General features: G+C 44.8%; 1 protein-coding gene and 1 long non-coding RNA gene across 2 annotated transcripts in view; both read left to right on the top strand.

Moving 5' to 3' along the window:
* Positions 1 to 1,031, top strand: part of LOC102755705 — a 37,128-nt gene extending 36,097 nt beyond the window's left edge. Inside the window, exon 3 of the long non-coding RNA XR_436244.2 lies at positions 255 to 1,031. This is a non-coding gene — a long non-coding RNA (uncharacterized LOC102755705). The remainder of the gene's footprint in view (positions 1 to 254) is intronic.
* Positions 1,032 to 7,616: 6,585 nt separating this feature from the next.
* Positions 7,617 to 17,267, top strand: part of CDHR3 (cadherin related family member 3) — a 51,215-nt gene continuing 41,564 nt past the window's right edge. Inside the window, exons 1-4 of the mRNA XM_015571212.1 lie at positions 7,617 to 7,626; positions 9,062 to 9,264; positions 11,052 to 11,217; positions 14,442 to 14,539. Coding sequence (XP_015426698.1) covers positions 7,617 to 7,626; positions 9,062 to 9,264; positions 11,052 to 11,217; positions 14,442 to 14,539 — 477 coding nt within the window. The remainder of the gene's footprint in view (positions 7,627 to 9,061; positions 9,265 to 11,051; positions 11,218 to 14,441; positions 14,540 to 17,267) is intronic.

The raw sequence follows: 17,267 nt of genomic DNA, 5'->3' as shown, positions 1-17,267 counted from the left end.
AGAGTGAAACATCGATCGCTGCCTCCTGCAGGCCCCCCATCGAGGATCGAGCCAGCAAATGGGGCATGTGCTCGACTGGGAATTAAAGTGGCAACCGTACCATGTCTGGGAAGACATTAAAGCAGATTCTGATGAGAGCTCAGAAAGAACAGAGCGGTAGAGCAAGTTTCTATTGTCTTAGGGAATACATACGTCAACATGAACAGAACTGGCTAGGAATATGAGTGTTAATGGTACTCCTTGTGCTCTTTCAGATATTGGGACACAGACACAGACAGGCATGAGGCAAGATGATGTGAAGAGACACCGGGAGAAAGAGCCACCCACAAAGCAAGGAGAGGCCCAGCACAGACCCTGTCCTCACAGCCCTCAGAAGGAACCAGCTCTGCCTACACCTGGATTTTGGACGTCTAGCCTCCAGAACTGTGTGCCCACCAGATGTGTTGTTGAAGCCACCCAGTGTGTGGAGTTTTGTTCTGGCAGCCCCAGCACATTATTCCTGTGCTATGAGCCTCAGTGGTTTCTTACAGCCCATTTGTCACCAGTCAAGTGTGCCAGGAGCAGGTGCTGAGACAATATTTGGGGTGCAGAATGTTTATTAGGGATCAAACCTGTAAGAGGAAGAGGAAGGAGCCATCATAAGAAACAAATGCAAATGACATGACACCAGTTAACATATATGGCCAGCTAGTCCTGCTTTAAAAATAGAAAAAGCTCAAAATAATTAATATCAGAAAAAGTATAGATGATCTTCAAACTTGATTTATACCTATTACACTCTTTATTAGTTTATAGAGAGTATAACATAATTAAGGGTTTATCTATTTTCATATGGAGGGAGCTTTATAATCTACTAGTATAACTTGGATGGAATTTTTAATGCTAATAACAATATTTTATGAATACTAAGACAATACTAATATTTAGTTAGAATTTAAGTCAATATAATTTAAGGTAAATTTTTTTTCAAAAAAGGATGGGGAAGGGATTAAGATTGGGCAGAGGGAAAAGTTGAATGATAATGTACATGCAGGTACCTGAAGCCCATAGTTCCAGTAACTGTATTAACATGGACAGAGATATAAAGGCGACCGCCCAGATATAAAGGGGATCAGGTTCACTGGCCAGCCCCCAATGCCCACGGAACTGCTAAGGAAACTTAACTGAACGCGCACAGCAGCACTTCTAGTTCTCATCCTGAGCCTTTATAGGCTATGTAACCGTCTGTAGGCTGTGAGCCATCCGTCTGTAGGAAATGTGTTCCAGGTTCTAAGTCAATGGATGTGTGGAACACAACTCCTCTGTTAGCAGATTAGACACTTGCAGGAGCGTTAGCTAGATTTCAGGCAAGTCCCTTTAAATACTTTAAGCACCAGCTTGAGCCACTCGCTGCTGGGCCAGACATGCCACGGGAGAAGGCTCCCCAGGTCTTTCGTGTGGAGCTGGGGAGGGGCGGGTGCCTACCCCAAAGATTCCAGCCCTGCCTTTGAGCTGCCCCACTCACCCCACTGGGCCGAGACCCCGGTAGAAACATGAGGACTCAGGGTGTCAGAAGTCAGGAACAAGAGGGCAGGGGACTTTAGGGCCCATTCAGCCTCTGTGTGATTCTGGCCCGGCTGGGTCCTTGGTGCTGGGACCATGTGTTTTCAGAAGGAGATGGCAGTTGGGCCAATGGACAACAGAACATCAGAATGGCAGAAACAGCCTCAGGACTGGACCCAGAAGCTGTAACTACAGGAGAAAAACCCCACAACAAATTCCATACTATGGCCCTTATCCCTGGACCAGGGCGGGGAAGGAAGCAGAGACTCACCTTAACTTGGTGAAAACAGGGCAACGTGAAGAACACTGTGTAGTCAGGCTGAAAATTAAATAGATGTGAGTGTTTCTTTAATGCAAAGGTTTAATTGTTCTGATGGTTTCCATAACTTAATCTGAGCCATCACTTCAGCTTTAATTATGAATAATGAAATGGATTATTTGCAGTAACTAATATGACAGGGAAAACTGAGAGGTGAGAAATTGGTAACTTGGCAACTGTGTATTCATCATCTTCTCAGTCCATGTTTATTGAGTACCTACTGCGTTTCAGCCTTTGCCACGGTCCTATAGATGTGCTATTCAGGGGAAAATAGTATCATATACCCCAGACTCCGGGCCAGTTTCTTTCACTTCATTATCTCATGTCCTGCTCTAAATAATACCCCACACAGGTTATTTGCTTTGTATTTGAAGCAGGCAAGACAGTGATTAAAATGTACTTTTGGGAAATTAGCCTGACAGTTGTCTGTGGAATGCATCAGATGCTACTGAGATGGACCTTAGCCAAAGTGGTGGCAGCAAGACTGGGAAAGGGGCTGTAGGAGGCACCCCGGAGGCTAGGAGGGGCCTGCTAAGGCTTTGGATGTGGTGGGTAGGGAAGGAAGACAGCCTTGCTGCCCTGAGTTTGGGAAGCAGGGGACACAAAGTTCCAGCTTGGCCACTGACGAGTGGCTTAGCCTGGGGCCAGTCACTCAACCGCTCTGAGCCTTGCTTTCTGTGTGCCCGGAAGGCGCTATAACCAGCTAACTTCACAGTCTCAATTCAGGGGCACATAAACTGAAATGGTTTTGTGTTTTCAACCCGCCTCTGTTGACTCTCCCTTAATATCTTGCTTCCTGGTCATTTTCAGTTATTCATGGTCCACCACCGTTTTTAAGGCTTCTATTTCAAACTTGTCCTAAATCTCATTTCCTGCCGTCTCCCTGCTACTGGCTGCTGCAGCAGGGGGAGCTGGGACTGAGAGTTTGGAGCCTGGGCGAGTGGTGAGGTCTGGCTCCAAGAGACTCCCTCCCTCTTTGCCCTGGGGAAGGTTGAGGAGAAGGGAGAGGAAAGGTGAGTGTCCCCTTTTGCTGGCCTACAGTGGCTGGCTCTCACCATGACTGTGGCAGCTAGTGGCTCATACTGACTAACTGGCCAGCAGGGACCAAATGCGGTTTGCTTGTGGGGCACGCGTGGTCTTCAGAGCTCCTGTAGGACTCCTGCTGCTCATGCTCCTGGTGGGGGGATCCGGCTCAATGCCCCCTACCCTCCTCCTGCCCCTAGCCTTGAGCGTCTGGGCTTCCCTCCCCCAGCGGGCAGTTCTTGAGTGAAAGGAAGAGGAGAGATGGTCCAAGTCTGACTTCCTTCCACTGGACCCACGGCTATTGTTACTGCATGTCAAGGGCACAGGCTGCTCCATGGCCATCGCCCCCTTTGCTGCCATTGTTCCTTCTCTGAGTGGAGGCTGGACTCCAGCCCAGCTATGTTCCACACACCAGACCTGTAGCTGGCATGGGCTGCATGGGACAGGAAAGCACCATGTAGGGCAGACCTGCCTCGGAGGGGTGGGCACATCACTCCCTGCTGGGCAGAAGCCTCGTGCACGACTCCAATAATCTTCCTCCACAGACTTCTTTGAGGGCTAGAGTGGCAGTGGTGGTGATGGGAGTCAAAGGGCCGTGTCTATCGCCGCCTTGAAGAGGGGTCTAGTCCCAATTCTGAGTCCAATTGATCAATTCAGTCAGCAGAAAAATTCCCACTTCCCCACCCTCCTTCTTTACTGGACAGAGTGCCTGGCTATTGAGACCATCGTGGATGACTGCGCTCATGTCCGGCTTTTCCTGTCATCTCAGTGTCTCTTCGTTTTCTTTGCTCTTTGACTTCCCTATTTGGGGTTCTCTGTCCGCACAGTAGGTGTGGAATTTTGAGATGGACTCTGAGCTCACCAGGATGGGTTGGTTGGCCCCTTGGTTACCATGCACTCACAGAAGCAGGTAATCGAAGAACAAACATTCCTGCAGTGTTTAGAGTCTCCCTTAGTTACCTTCAGGCCTCTGTTTGATTTCTTGCATAGCAACAAAACGGGGAGGGGAAGATGAGCGACATCTGGAATGCACTTTGATATAAGGTGGGATTCCGCTCCTGGGTGATTTGCTGGAAGTGTGCACAGAGGTGAATTATCAAGTATGCTGGAAGCAGTCCTTCTGGTTCTCCTGGGGGCCATGTCAGGTAGGAACTCATTTTGCCCCCTGTTTGCTCTACTCAGTTTACAGGATATCATTGTATGATAAAGTCCTTAAAAAAGGAAATTGCCTCCGGGAGGCTTAGATTAACTGAGGGCTTATCTGCACTGATGAATGAAATGGTGTAGCAACAGGAGCCGCAGGAGGTAGGGGTAACCCAGAGAACGGGGTGCCTATAGAAGCCACAATCTAGTCCATGTCTGTATAGAATTCACTTGCCCTCTGGTGTGAACTGGCCTGAGCTGGAAGTCCTTCCAAGATCCAAAGTTGGGAAAATTATTTTCATAGCAGAGCTTAGTGTTGTAGAAGAGGAAATTGTTTTTTCTACTCTTCTAGGTCATTTTAGCTGGTCTATTAATTGAATTGACATAAGACAGATTACCAATAGAAAAACAAGTTTAATTATGTACATATGGAGGCCCTATCCCCCCTCTCCTGCCCACCACACCTAGCCCATATGCTTTGTAGTTATCTTTGGTGATAGCTCTCTTCCTAGACCAGGCCCTCTATCTAAACTCTTCTAGAAAGTTAAGGGGGAGGTTTTAATTTTATTTATTTATTTATTTATTTATTTATTTAAAAAAGCTATTCCTGAATCTTTTGGGTCTCTATGCCTTTGGCTCAAAATAGTCCCCATGTCAAAGTGGCATAATCTAGGAAAATGTGTGCTGAGCCCCTTCAGTATATATGTCAAGTTAGTCTTTGTGGAGATTCTGGCCTTCCTCTGGAGACTTTTGGGGGCAACTTGAGCTTAGCAAATCCTGTCGAAAAATTGAGGTGCTAAGGAGGTATTGTCTTACTCTTGGGTAGAGAAAATGCCTTCTGGTTGAAGAGCCAAAGATTCTTGAGCATCTTTTTCCTTATTCCACAGCTTCAAGAATCTTAGAAGATCTTTTTAATGTTGTCAGCTCAGATTATTGAAATTGAGCTTTTTATTTATTTTTCTTTTATTTTTTATTGAAAGAAATCAATCTTTTTTATTGATTTTTTGAGAGAGAGAGAGAGAAACACTGATGCATTGATGTGTGAGAGAAACATAGCTTGGTTGCCTCCTGTACATGACCCGATCAGGGATGGAAAGCACAACCTGGGCCTGTGCCCTGATCAGGAATCAAACCTGTCACCTTTTGATGTACAGGATGAAGCTCCACCCAACTGAGTCACACCTGTCATGGCAGAAATTGAGCTTTTTAAATTAAATCTTATTTTTTGATAGGTAGCATACCCATAATGTATAGAATTCAATCATGTTAAATTTGCAGGTTAACTTAGAGATAATTTACATCTTTGATGAGTTACTTTAGTAAAACACTTAGAGGAGTGACTGGTACATAGTAAATGCTTAGTAAATGCTAGTCATTATTCTGTACTAGAGGCCTGGTGCACTCAGGGGGATCCCTCAGCCCGGCCTGGGCCCTCTTGCAGTCTGGGAGCCATTGGGAGATGTCTGACTGATTGCTTAGGCCTGCAGCAGTCAGTCGGACATCCTTAGCGCTGCTGCAGAGGTGGGAGAGGCTCCTGCCACTGCCGCTGTGCTCACCAGGAAGCAGCTCCTGCATTGAGCATCTGCCCCCTGGAGGTCAGTGCACATCATAGCAACCAGTTGTTTGGCTGTTAAGTCAATTTGCATATTAGCCTTTTATGCCTGCAGGATCGGGCCAAAACTGGCTCTCCGACATCCCCTGAGGGGTCCCAGATTGTGAGAGGGCGTAGGCCAGGCCAAGGGACCCCACGTCAAGCTAATATTCCTGCACAATTGCTTAGGCTGCTCCAAAGACAACCTCTTACAGAGAACATCACCCAAATCTAACAACAGAGTTGAGGGGCCAATTTCACACCAGGCCCCAGCACCATCTTGCCGCTTTGTGGCCTGGTCATAGAAAAACTATGATGCATCACATGTGCACAGTCACCTGACAAGTGTGGAGTGACGACACGGTAGTAAGTACGTGCAGTCTGTTATCTACAAGACCCAGATGCCGCGAGGGCCCACCGCAGCCGCTCACTGAGTGTAACACCTCCTGAGGCCGCAACACACACCTATGTTGTGTGTAGAGTGGACGGGATCAGGCAGTAAAGTAGCCAGCATAATGCCCGGTGAGTAGGTTCTTCATAAATGCAAGTGGTTACGTGTTTCAGCAAAGCTATCACTCACCACGCCGTTCTTGAGAAAAACCTGAGTGAGTTAAATCTGAGCAGAGGGGTCCTTTCTTCTTGGCTGGGGGGGCACACGTCCCTGGTGTGGGTGGGAGGGGCCAAGAGAAGGTGGGAAATTTTTGAGACAAATTGCCAACCCTTCATTTTGCTTATGACTGTCCTTGTCCCTCTGAATAGTGGGGAAACACGTTCATGAACAGCTCAAGGGGGGCGGGGGAGAGGGTTCTGCTGACTTCTTTATTGTGGGAAAAGAGGGCATGAGGAAATTATGCCTTAAAAAAAACCCAAGCACCAAAGCAACTGATTATTTTGCTCATCTTGAAAAACTATTTTTGGGAACATTTTGCCTCTAAATACTCCTGTATACTATTTTGCTTCGGGTTTTTAAATCACAAGAATGGTATAATACGAAAGTCAATTTTAATAGATTTAAAAAAATCTATTCGTATTCACATCGCCTTAAGCCTCAGCTGTTTTGATTTATCTGAGTCCTTGCACAGTCCTTTTACTCACAGTCCTTGTGAGTAAAAATAATTTAGCATAATGCATTTTAGTCTCTAATCTAAATAAGATGATTTTAGATTTATTACAGCTTGTATCAACGAATGTATTTATATTTCAATTTTTCCTACATTTCCATTATTTCTTTGCATCCCCTACCCCAAATTTGAAATAAATGCATTCTTTTTTAAAATAAAACCAACATTTTGCCATGTCCTGTTCGTTTCTAGAAATTTTACACCTACAATTTCTAAAATTCCAGAAATAAACAATTTATAAGTTTTAAATTGCTTGCTGTTCTGAGTAGCATGATGAACTCTCTTATCCGACATCATCCTGCTTGGCCCCACCCAGGACTTGAATTATTCCTTTGTCCATCATCTTCAAGCTGTAGACACCTCCCTCCCATCCCCATCCCATTAGTCACTCACTAGCTAACTCTTGGAGTACTGCAGTGCTTGTGTTCAATTAACCCTTACTTCGTAATGGGCACAAGAGTAGTGATGCTGGCAATGTGAATCTGCCAAAGAGAAGTCAGAAAGTGCTTTCTTTAAGCGAAAATGTGAGTACAGTATAATAAGATAATTTAGAAGATAAATTACATTTGCATAACTTTTATTACACTACTAGAGGCCCGATGCACAAAATTCTTGCAAGAGTAGACCTTCCTTCCCCCAGCTGCCAGCACCGGCAGACACGTGGGACCTGGGCTACTCTCGCAGCCCTGGCTTCATCTGGAAGGTCATTTAGAAGGATGTCTGGTCTAATCAGAATATTATGCTTTTATTATTATAGATATTATTATAATTGTTCTATTTTATTCTTAGTTATTGTTGGTAATCTCATGCTGTGCCTAATTTATAAATTAAACTTTATCATAAGTATGTATGTATAGGAAAAAACATTAGACTAACTATGGTTTCAGGTATCCATTGGGGGTTGTGGACATTATCTCTGTGAATAGGGAGGATACTGTATTCACTGTATGTCCTTTAGCTCAGTTGTATCATCTGTAAAATAATGACATTAATACCTATCTGAGAGGATGGTTTTGAGGAGTAAATGAGAAAAAGGATTTTACATTATGCACCTCTTTGGAACATTGGATAAATGATAATTTTATGATTTTCTTAGTACTGCTATAACAAATTACCACAAATTGGATGGCTTAAAATAACAGAAATTTATTATCTCACAGTTTGGAAGATCAGAAGTCTGAACTAAAGGTGTTGGCAGGGTTGGCTCCATTTAGGGCTTTGAGGGAGAATGTGTTCCGTGCCTACCTCCCAGCTTTTGGTGGTTGTTTACCAGCCCTGGCTTGTAGCTGCATTCCTTCAATTTCCTCCTCTGTCATAACATGGCCTTCTTCCTTCTGTGTGTGTCTTTGTGTCCTGTCCTCACAGGGACACCAGCTGTTGGATTTAGGGCCCATCTTAATTCAGTGTGACCTCCTCTTAACTAATTACACCTGAAAAGACTCTTTTCCCAAGTAAGGTACATTCTGAGGTTCTGGGTGGACATGAATTTTGGGGAAGACACTATTCAACCCCCTACAGTAACCATTATTATGGAAGCATGAAAAAACATGACCTGTTGCTCTCCTCTGTATTGGCAAAGTCTTGCAGAGTGTCAAGGAGACTTGAGAATGTCCTGAGGCATGCCTGGAAGAAACATACTTTCTCTTAAATTGTAAAGTTCCCTGTCTGTAATGAAGTCCAGAGTCGTTCACATGCCTCTCTAAGTATCTCATTTCCTTCTCTGTGAAACAGGAGTCAATCTATCAACTAGGAAGTACTGACGGACTCTCTACATGATGCCCATAGCATCCAATAAAAACAAATAACTGTCCTTAAAATTACTTATGACTGTGGGGAGGTCTACCATGGAGCTCTTCAGTCATGCACACTCAACTCTCAGATGACATCATGAATGAAACACTGACCCAGAGAAGGAAAACAAACTCTTGTAAAATACTGGGCCCTTGTAAAAGAGAGAATGTCATGGGTAGACTAGATACTTCAAGTGGGTGTCTATCTGCTAAGGTGATGTTTCTCTTCTCCTGGCTCTTCACAAAGATTGGGAGAGAAGAGAAGGGAAGCAGGGAGACAAGAGAAAAGCAGCAGCTTTATTAACAGGATGTCAAGAGCAGACTTCATGGTTGTTTGGTGGTGGTTGTTTTCTTAGCTCTAAGATTTCACATTCCCCTCTCCAAGTCTTGGCAGGAGTGTTTGTTCTTGGGGAGTGACCAGGTTCCATCACTGCTCTGAGCTATGAGTTGAAGCACAGAACAAGCTGTTAAGTCCCTGTTCCCAGCACAAAGCTTTGTGTTCATGTAATTTTTATCCTTTTTAAATCCACAGCGGGAGAGGCACTACACCTAATTCACTTACCTGCTACTAGTAACGTGGCAGAGAATTCTTCACCTGGGACTTCAGTGCACAAGTTTTCTGTGAAATTATCAGCGTCCCTGTCACCTGTGATGCCAGGGTTGCCCCTGATAATCAACACCAGTCCCCTCACTGAAGCCTTCACCGTGATCTCCCTGTCAGGCACCGAGTTTGAGGTAGGTACCATCTTACTCGCAATGGGAGTTACCTGCAAAGAGGAGTCCTGAAGATGAGAGGCCTGTGGGATTCTAGAACAGTGATCATTTCTTCCTCTTTCTCTAGTTTAATCTTCCTTATTCTAAGATCCAGAAGCCCTTTTTTGGGCATGCTAGAGCCTTCTGCTGCACTAGGTGCCCCTCTAGCCATGGAATCCTTTTTCTCTATTTAATCTAGTCCAACTGAACATTACAAATCATCTATAATAATAAAAGCGTAATATGCGAGTTAGACCAGACAGCCGAACGACCTTCCAGACGTCATTCCAGATAAAGCTGTGGCTGTGGAGGCCAAGGCAGAGATGATTAGGGGCGATCAGGCAAGAAGGCCGAGGTGGTTAGGGATGATCAGGCAGGCAGGTGAGCGGTTAGGGGTGATCAGGCAGGCAGGCAGGCAGGCAGGCCAGCAGTTAGGAGTCAGTGGTCCCAGATTGCAAGAGGTATGTCCAACTGCCAGTTTATGGAAGGGACCTGCGGGATTGGGCCTAAACCGACAGTCGGACATCCCCCAAGGGATCCTGGATTGCAAGAAAGTGCAGGCCAGGCTGAGGGACCCCTCCCATGCACGAATTTCATGCACTGGGCCTCTAGTGTTACAAATAAAAGGCTTGTTTCTTATTGCCAACCATCCTGACATGATATCAGGTGTAAGGTGTGCTGACAGTAACTAAACTCTTTGGGTGTTTTAGTTTGAGTATTGATCTCCTTAAAAGTTGGGCTCTGATGAAATTATGTCGGTGATTCTGCTTTTCTATGATTCTGTGACTTTTCAGAAGGAAAAGTATGAGGAGACTTAATATGGAAGAACATGCCCTGAGTAAAAAATATGAGCCTAAATGTCCAATGCTACTGTGTGAATGTTTCCCCATGTTAAAGAGCCATGGTACCACTGCTCTGTTTTCTAATTTGTTGTTTGAGTCTTTCCAAAATACCAATGGAAACTAAAACACAGAACTAAAACAAATATTACTAAAATTTATATGGAATCACAAAAGACCCCATAGCCATACCAATCTTGAGAAAGAAGAACTAACTTGGAGGTATCACTCTACCTGATATCAAACTATAGTACAAGAACAAGTATCTAAGTATTCCATGGAAGAACTCATTTAATCCTCACAACCACCATATAAAGTAGATGCCATCTCCACCCTCCATCACCCTGACCCTGTTCACTTTTCTCAATAGCATTTACCACCATTAACACACACACACACACACACACACACACACAGTTCATGTTAGTACATGTCATTCCTTAACTCTGCAGATGTATCTTTCTTTCCTTGTTTATTCTTGGAAGTGGCCTTGGGAAAATTAGAATGGAGTGATGAGTCAAGATGTAATTTAACGGCAATCCCAGGAAAGTGCAGCATCTCATTTTTAAAGACTAGAAAATCCACTACATTCAGGGTTGCTAAGGGACTCACCTAGGAGCCTAACTTAAGTAGTGATGGGTTTTTTAATTCTCTGGTTTTCCATTTTCTGTCAGTAGAACTAGAATATCTCCTGAATATTTTTCTTTTTCATGAAAAACAGCATCATATACAGCAGTCCCTTTGGTGGAGAAGTGTCCTGGGGCTTGTGTTGGAAGGACTAAGGCAAACAGCCAGTTCCTCTGACAGCGAACGAAAGGTGGTTTCCAGGATGCTGTTTGCTTTCTTCCTAGTAATAGCCATTTGCAAAATGCGTGCACACAAAGATGACCTTCTTCACAGGATCTCTAAGAGTTCTGCATTTACTTCTAGGTTGTCACTACTGGGAAAGAACAACTAGATTTTGAAACAGGACCAAACATGTTTGATTTGCAGATTTATGTTAAGGATGACGTGGGTGTCACTGACCTACAGATCCTAACTGTCCAGGTAACAGATGTGAATGAGCCGCCTCAGTTTCCAGGCAACTTGGCAAAAGGTAAGATACACAGGGTGTGCCATGCAGCCCAGATGGTGGCATCAGGGAGGACCCTGGAGACGGAGCAAACCAGAAAAGTAAATGAAAAAGCAGCTGTTTCCCTGGGAAAGGCAGGTGCTTAATGTGCAGGAAATAAATAAAATGTCCCCCAGCCCAGGGCTCCCAGTAATAATGCCCAACAATTTACAAAGCCCTTCTCTTGGGTCTTTCCCAGTCCTGGGGAGGAAAAGGAGGCTCGGGACCTCACGTGGCTCATTCTGAAGGAATCTGGCCAAGCCCACCAGGCTCATCACTGTGTACTTCTGGTCATTGACTGACTTGTTCATTCTCCCCAAGGACGCTGACCCCTGAGAGCACTGTGTGCCTGGAATCGGCTACAGAGCAGAGATGACACTTAAAGGGATGGGAGCATAGGGTACCGTAAATTCCTGAATAATCTCCCCCTGGCTCATGGCTGTGGATGCCACCGAGTCTATCATTTTAGTCCAGGTTCTCCCCTGAACTCCACTCAAATATCCAAGTATCTCACCTAACATCTCCACTTGAATATTTAATAGACATCTGTAATATTGTGATTTATAATAAGAAATATATATTTGGTTTTCCTCCAGTTCCTGACACAAAGCTTCTAAAACCCTTGGCTTTTCTGTGATGAGTGTGATAAAGATATGTTTTGCTATGTTGATGACGTGATGTTTGGAACGGTGGCCAGCAGAGCCAATCCTGTGATTAGAGGGTTGGAACTTTCAGTCCCCTCCATCCCCCTCACACACTTTCCTCCCCATGCCCCACCCCCACCACAGCAGAGCGGAGAGAAGGTGGAAATGGAGTTCAATCACCAATGGCCAATGGTTTCATTAATCATGCCCAGGTAGTGAGGACTCCAGACAATCTAAAAGGGGTTCAGAGCGCTGCCAAGTTGGTGGAGATTCAGGGAGAGTGTGGTGCCCAGAGAGCATGGGAGCTCCGCGCCCTGTGCACTCTTCCATCTGGCTGTTCCTGAACTGCAACCTTTTATAATAAACCAGTCACCTAGTAACTAAAATGTTCCCCTGAGTTCTGGGAGCCACTCTGGCATATGACTCAAACTCAGTGAGGGCATTTCCGGAAGCTTAGATTTATAGCCGGTGGGTCAGAAGCATAGGTGACAACCTGGACTTGAATTCAGATGGATTTTCAGCTGATTTCGGAGAATTTCTTGGTGGTGTAGGAAAAACCCCACACACACTGGAGTTGGCTGCAGATGATGATATCTCAAACTTAATGTGCTCCCAATCCAAACTCTTGACTCCCACTTCAACCCCCTCACCCCCACCATCCCCACCCAAAGCTGCTTTTCTTGTCTTTCCCATTTTAATTAATGGCAACTCTGTCCTTCCAGTTGCTTGGACCAAAACTTCAAAGTCAATCTTGACTTTTTTCTGTCTTTCACATCCAACATCGAATCCATTAGGAAATGTTGTCACCTTGTAAATCTATGCAGAATCCAACTGTCCCTAGCCTCTTCACCGCTACCTCCATGGTGCAAGCCACTAGCCATGTCTCGCCTGAAGTACTACAATGGCCCGCTTACTGGGCTCTGCTCTGCCCTTGGTCCTACAGTTGATTCTCCATACAGCAGCCAGGGAGATCCTGTCAAACATCAGTTAAATCAAGGCATTCCTCTGCTTAAAACCCTTCAAGGACCTCTCATCTCACCCAAAAGGAGAGCCAGAATCTCCTTAAAGCCCCATCAAATCTGGTCCATACCACCCTCCCCACCTACCATGTTGTCTCCCACATGTCTCCCCCTCAATCCGCTGCCCAGCAGTCCTAGTCTTCTCGCCAATCGGTGAGCACCCCAGGCACAACCTACCACGGCATCTCTCTCGGCATTTGCTGTTTCCTCTGCCCCCTCCTGCTCCGTATCTCTGAGGCTCCTCTTCATTTCTCTTAGGAATCCTCATTCAGCTGACAATGACCCTCCATAACCACTCTATTGAATGTTGTAACCCAGCTCCCAACACTGCTTCCCTGATTTTTCTCTATAACATTGTTCAGTAACATTCACACATTTTACTCATTTATTATCCATATCTTCCCACAGATTTCAAGTTCATGGGAGCAGGATTTTGTGAACTGCTGTATTCCCAAAGTGTAGATCAGTGCTTGCTTTTTAGTGAGAACTCAGTGAATGCTTTTTTTTTTAAAATGAAAGCATGAGCAGTGATAAGATAGATGAAAGCTGAAGTCAGATGGCTTGAGTTTGAGTTTTGATTCTATCACTTATTAGAAGAGACAACCCAATAACTCCTATGAACCTGTTTCCTTGTTTATAAAGCAGAGAAAATGGCCATGCCTATTTTCTAGGGCTGTTGTGAAGATGAAAGGGGAAAACATACAGGGTGGGGCAAAAGTAGGTTGACAGTGTGTGTATGGAATATAATTCAATAGTTAATAAATAATAATTCGAGAATAAACTGTTTCGTGTACTTGCAACTGCAAACCTACTTATGCCCCCACGCTATACACTAAGTCCTCAGCACAGTGCCTTACAAAAGAGTGAGTTAACCTTCGCCTTCTCGCTCATCTCTTGACCAGAGACATTCTCAGAAAGAGAGAGGCCAGGGCAGAGAGCATGGTGGCCCTTGGGCAGGGCTGGGGGTGCCCAGTGGCACTGCCTGCCCCTCCCTCCGCATGAGCACCAAGAACTCTGAAGGAGATGAAATCATTTTTTGGTCCCTTTCCTGGGCCTCCCTCTGCAACCCTCTCTCAGCGGAAGTGAGTCCCTGAAATGAGAGGCCTCGTGATGGAACAGAGAGGCTGAGTGCAGGTCGAGGGGTAGCCTCAGCTCAGGTTGGGAGGAATTTACACATTAAAGGGGCTCTGAAACTTGGAGCAGCCTCAGCCCGGAGTTCACTTTTCAACTCTCTGTCCTTATCACCCCCCTCTCTCCCACCGAACAACAGAACCCCAGGTCACCTCTCTCTAGAGGAAACACGGGAAGACTTGATTACCAGCGAGGCCAACCCTGATACGTTGCTAATTCCCATAAAAGGATCCACTCCTGCAAGTTGGCCGTGGTCTCACTCATGACCTTTATTCTTGCTGCCCTCTTTCCCGCAGTGCCAACACACTTCATTTCCTTGGCTGTGTTTGGTTTCCTTTGGCTCACCTGGTTTGGGGATTTCTCATTTGCTTTATCTAATAAAATGTTTCTTATTCCACTGTGTACGTGGGTGTAGGTCTAGACCTCTACATAGTGGAAGGAGCAAACCCTGGATTCAGTTACCAGGTTGAGGCCTTCGATCCAGAAGATACGAGTCAAAATAAACCCCTCAGTGTAAGTCTCCTTGTTTAACCTGGAGAGGGGGCTGGCCCAGGAGCCTGGCGTCTCTGCAGGGTGGGCTTAGGCGGCGGTAATGAGAGAAATATGCTGCCAAAGCATAGAGGGCAGGGGAGGTGGGAACCGGAAAGGGACTCTGGAGACAGATGCCTCAGATTGGGCTCATGGCTCTGTGTGATCTTGGACAAGTTCTTAATCTCTCTGAGCTTCAATTTCTTCGTCTAATAAGAGCGCCTACCTCGGTAGGGGTACCATAAGTATTAGAGTATGCACGTAAGGCCACTGCACAGTGCCCGCCTAGCATATTAAAATTGCTCAGTGTTTCGTTTCTTTAATTCAAAGGTGATAAAAATCCAGCTATATTATTTTAAAAATAAGCATAAAATGTATCCTCCAAAGGCCTTAACATTTCCTTTTCAGAGATGAAGCCACGCTGCTTGGAGCCGAGTTAAAAAAAAGTAAAAATAAAAATAAAAAACGAGACCCAGGAATTCCAAAGAAAAGGAGGAATTCCATAGAGAAAAGCAGATTAGGTCCTGGAGCGTTGCTTCATGGTTCAGTCTCAGACAGCTGATCTCTCTTCTCTCCCTATAGAGCTCTTGTGACCACCAAACCTGAGGCAAAGAAGCCTCTTAGCTTGGCAAGGATGCCTCCGTGCCTAGCTCTGCCCCTTGAAGCTGGGCAGCCCAGGCGGGAGAGAATAATGCCCGTGGACTAACCTTGGAGCAGGCTACCTCCTGCAAACCCTGCCTTACAGCAAAGAGAACACTAGAAATATGACACTCGGGGAATTGGTAACACCAGGAGGCTGTTTCTGCTGTTGGCTGCATGATTTGCAGCTTCAACAGGACTGCTTTTTCTAAGAGGAGGAAGTGAGCCTTGGGAATAAACTCCAGGACCAATATCATGTGGTCCACTGGGTCTGAAATAGAGCTGTTTAAGATTATTGGATACATCTTAAGTTAGAGAATAGTCGATGTTATTATTAGAAGATATCCCTCTGTCAAAAAATAAAAGCAACTGTTAACAAATCCAAAAGACAATGGAGAGGAAAAGGGGGAGACTTTATTCAGGTAATAGTTCCTGAGCCACCAATTGGTCCAATTTTATGTAAAGGAGAATTCTAAATTGCACAGTTCTAATTGGTCGACATCATGCACTCTGATTGGTCATTATGGAGCAATTCTGATTGGTTAGTAAAGATGCAAATAAAGATATATGAGATTCTGATTGGATGGAGTAGGTTTCAGTCCATTGGTTGAAAACAAAAACTAGGAACTGTCTTGTAAAGTGAATTCAAACAGCAGGAGACCAGTGTGGGAGGTTGAAAGCTCTGTCTGAGATTCTTCCTGGTGTACAGAATATGTGAGAGCCTCTGTCAGCAGATGGCCACTAGACTGTCATTATTTATAAAAGCTGGGCCCTCAGTTGACTGTGGGGAGTCCATCGCAGCAAATAAATGTCTTTTCTGGGATCACATCAAGTGAATCTTCTCAGGATCCATACAACCCATTCATTTATTTAAGATTCTATTTACAGGAATAAGTAAACGAATATGCAAATACTTAATGGGTTTCTACTATGTGCTAAGAGCAATAATACTAGGTCCTTTAAATGCATACTTATTAATAACATACTTGTTATACCAGTTATAAATGTGTTTGTCTGAAAAGAACAGAAAACTTAACCACAGTGGCAGATACAGGATTTTCTTCTCCTATAAGAAGTTCAGAGACAGGTATTTGCTGCCTAGTTCAGAGCTAGCATAGCTGCTGCCATCAAAAACCTGGGCTCTCCCTATCTTTCTGCTTTTCCATCCAGAACATACGGGATTTGTTTACAAGATGGCTGCTACATCTCCAGCCTTTACTTCTAAGTTCCAGATAGGAAGAAGGAGAAGGAGAAAGAAAAGGTGGAGGAGAAGGAGGAGGAGGAACAGGAGTAGGGGAAGGAGGAGGAAGAGAAGGAAGAAGAGACTGAGGAAGAATAAAAGGAGGAGAAAGAAATTAAGAAAGGGCAGAGGGTGAAGGGGGCAGTCCAGGCCAGTCTGTCCCCTTTTTTGGGAGGAAAACAAAGACCTTCCTGGAAGCCCTAACCAGAAGACTCTGCTCACTTCTCACTGTCCAGAGCTCTGTCATAGGGCCACTGTTGCTTGATGGTGACTAGGGAAAAGGGGATTTTGGATGGAGATTAGGTCAGCAACCCCAAGTTATGCACTTAAACATTTAGTTCATTTCAACATTTACCAAAAATCCACTATGTGCCAGGTTTTCTATTAGCTACTTTGGACACAAAGCTGACTAAGACACATTTTTGTACCTCAAGAAGTTCACAGTCTAGATCAGTGGTTCTCAACCTTCTGGCCCTTTCAATACAGTTCCTCATGTTGTGACCCAGAACCATAAAATTATTTTTGTTGCTACTTCATAACTGTAATGTTGCTACTGTTATGAATTGTAATGTAAATATCTGATATGCAGGATGGCTTTAGGCGACCCCTGTGAAAGGGTCATTCGGCCGCCAAAGGGGTCGCGACCCACAGGTTGAGAACCACTGGTCTAGATGGAAGGCATTCAGCATACCCCAAATAATTATACTTCAATACGATAATTACTGTAAAGTTTGTACAAAATGTAGTAGGAGCAAAGTGGGAGGAACCTCAGCTGTAAAGGAAAATATTTATTTTTAGATATCCATTTGTACTATATTGTTCCAAATTATGCAG

This window comes from Myotis davidii, unplaced genomic scaffold, assembly GCF_000327345.1.
Source record: "Myotis davidii unplaced genomic scaffold, ASM32734v1 scaffold125, whole genome shotgun sequence".
NCBI lineage: Eukaryota > Metazoa > Chordata > Mammalia > Chiroptera > Vespertilionidae > Myotis > Myotis davidii.
This window is presented reverse-complemented; position numbering and strand designations above follow the sequence as displayed.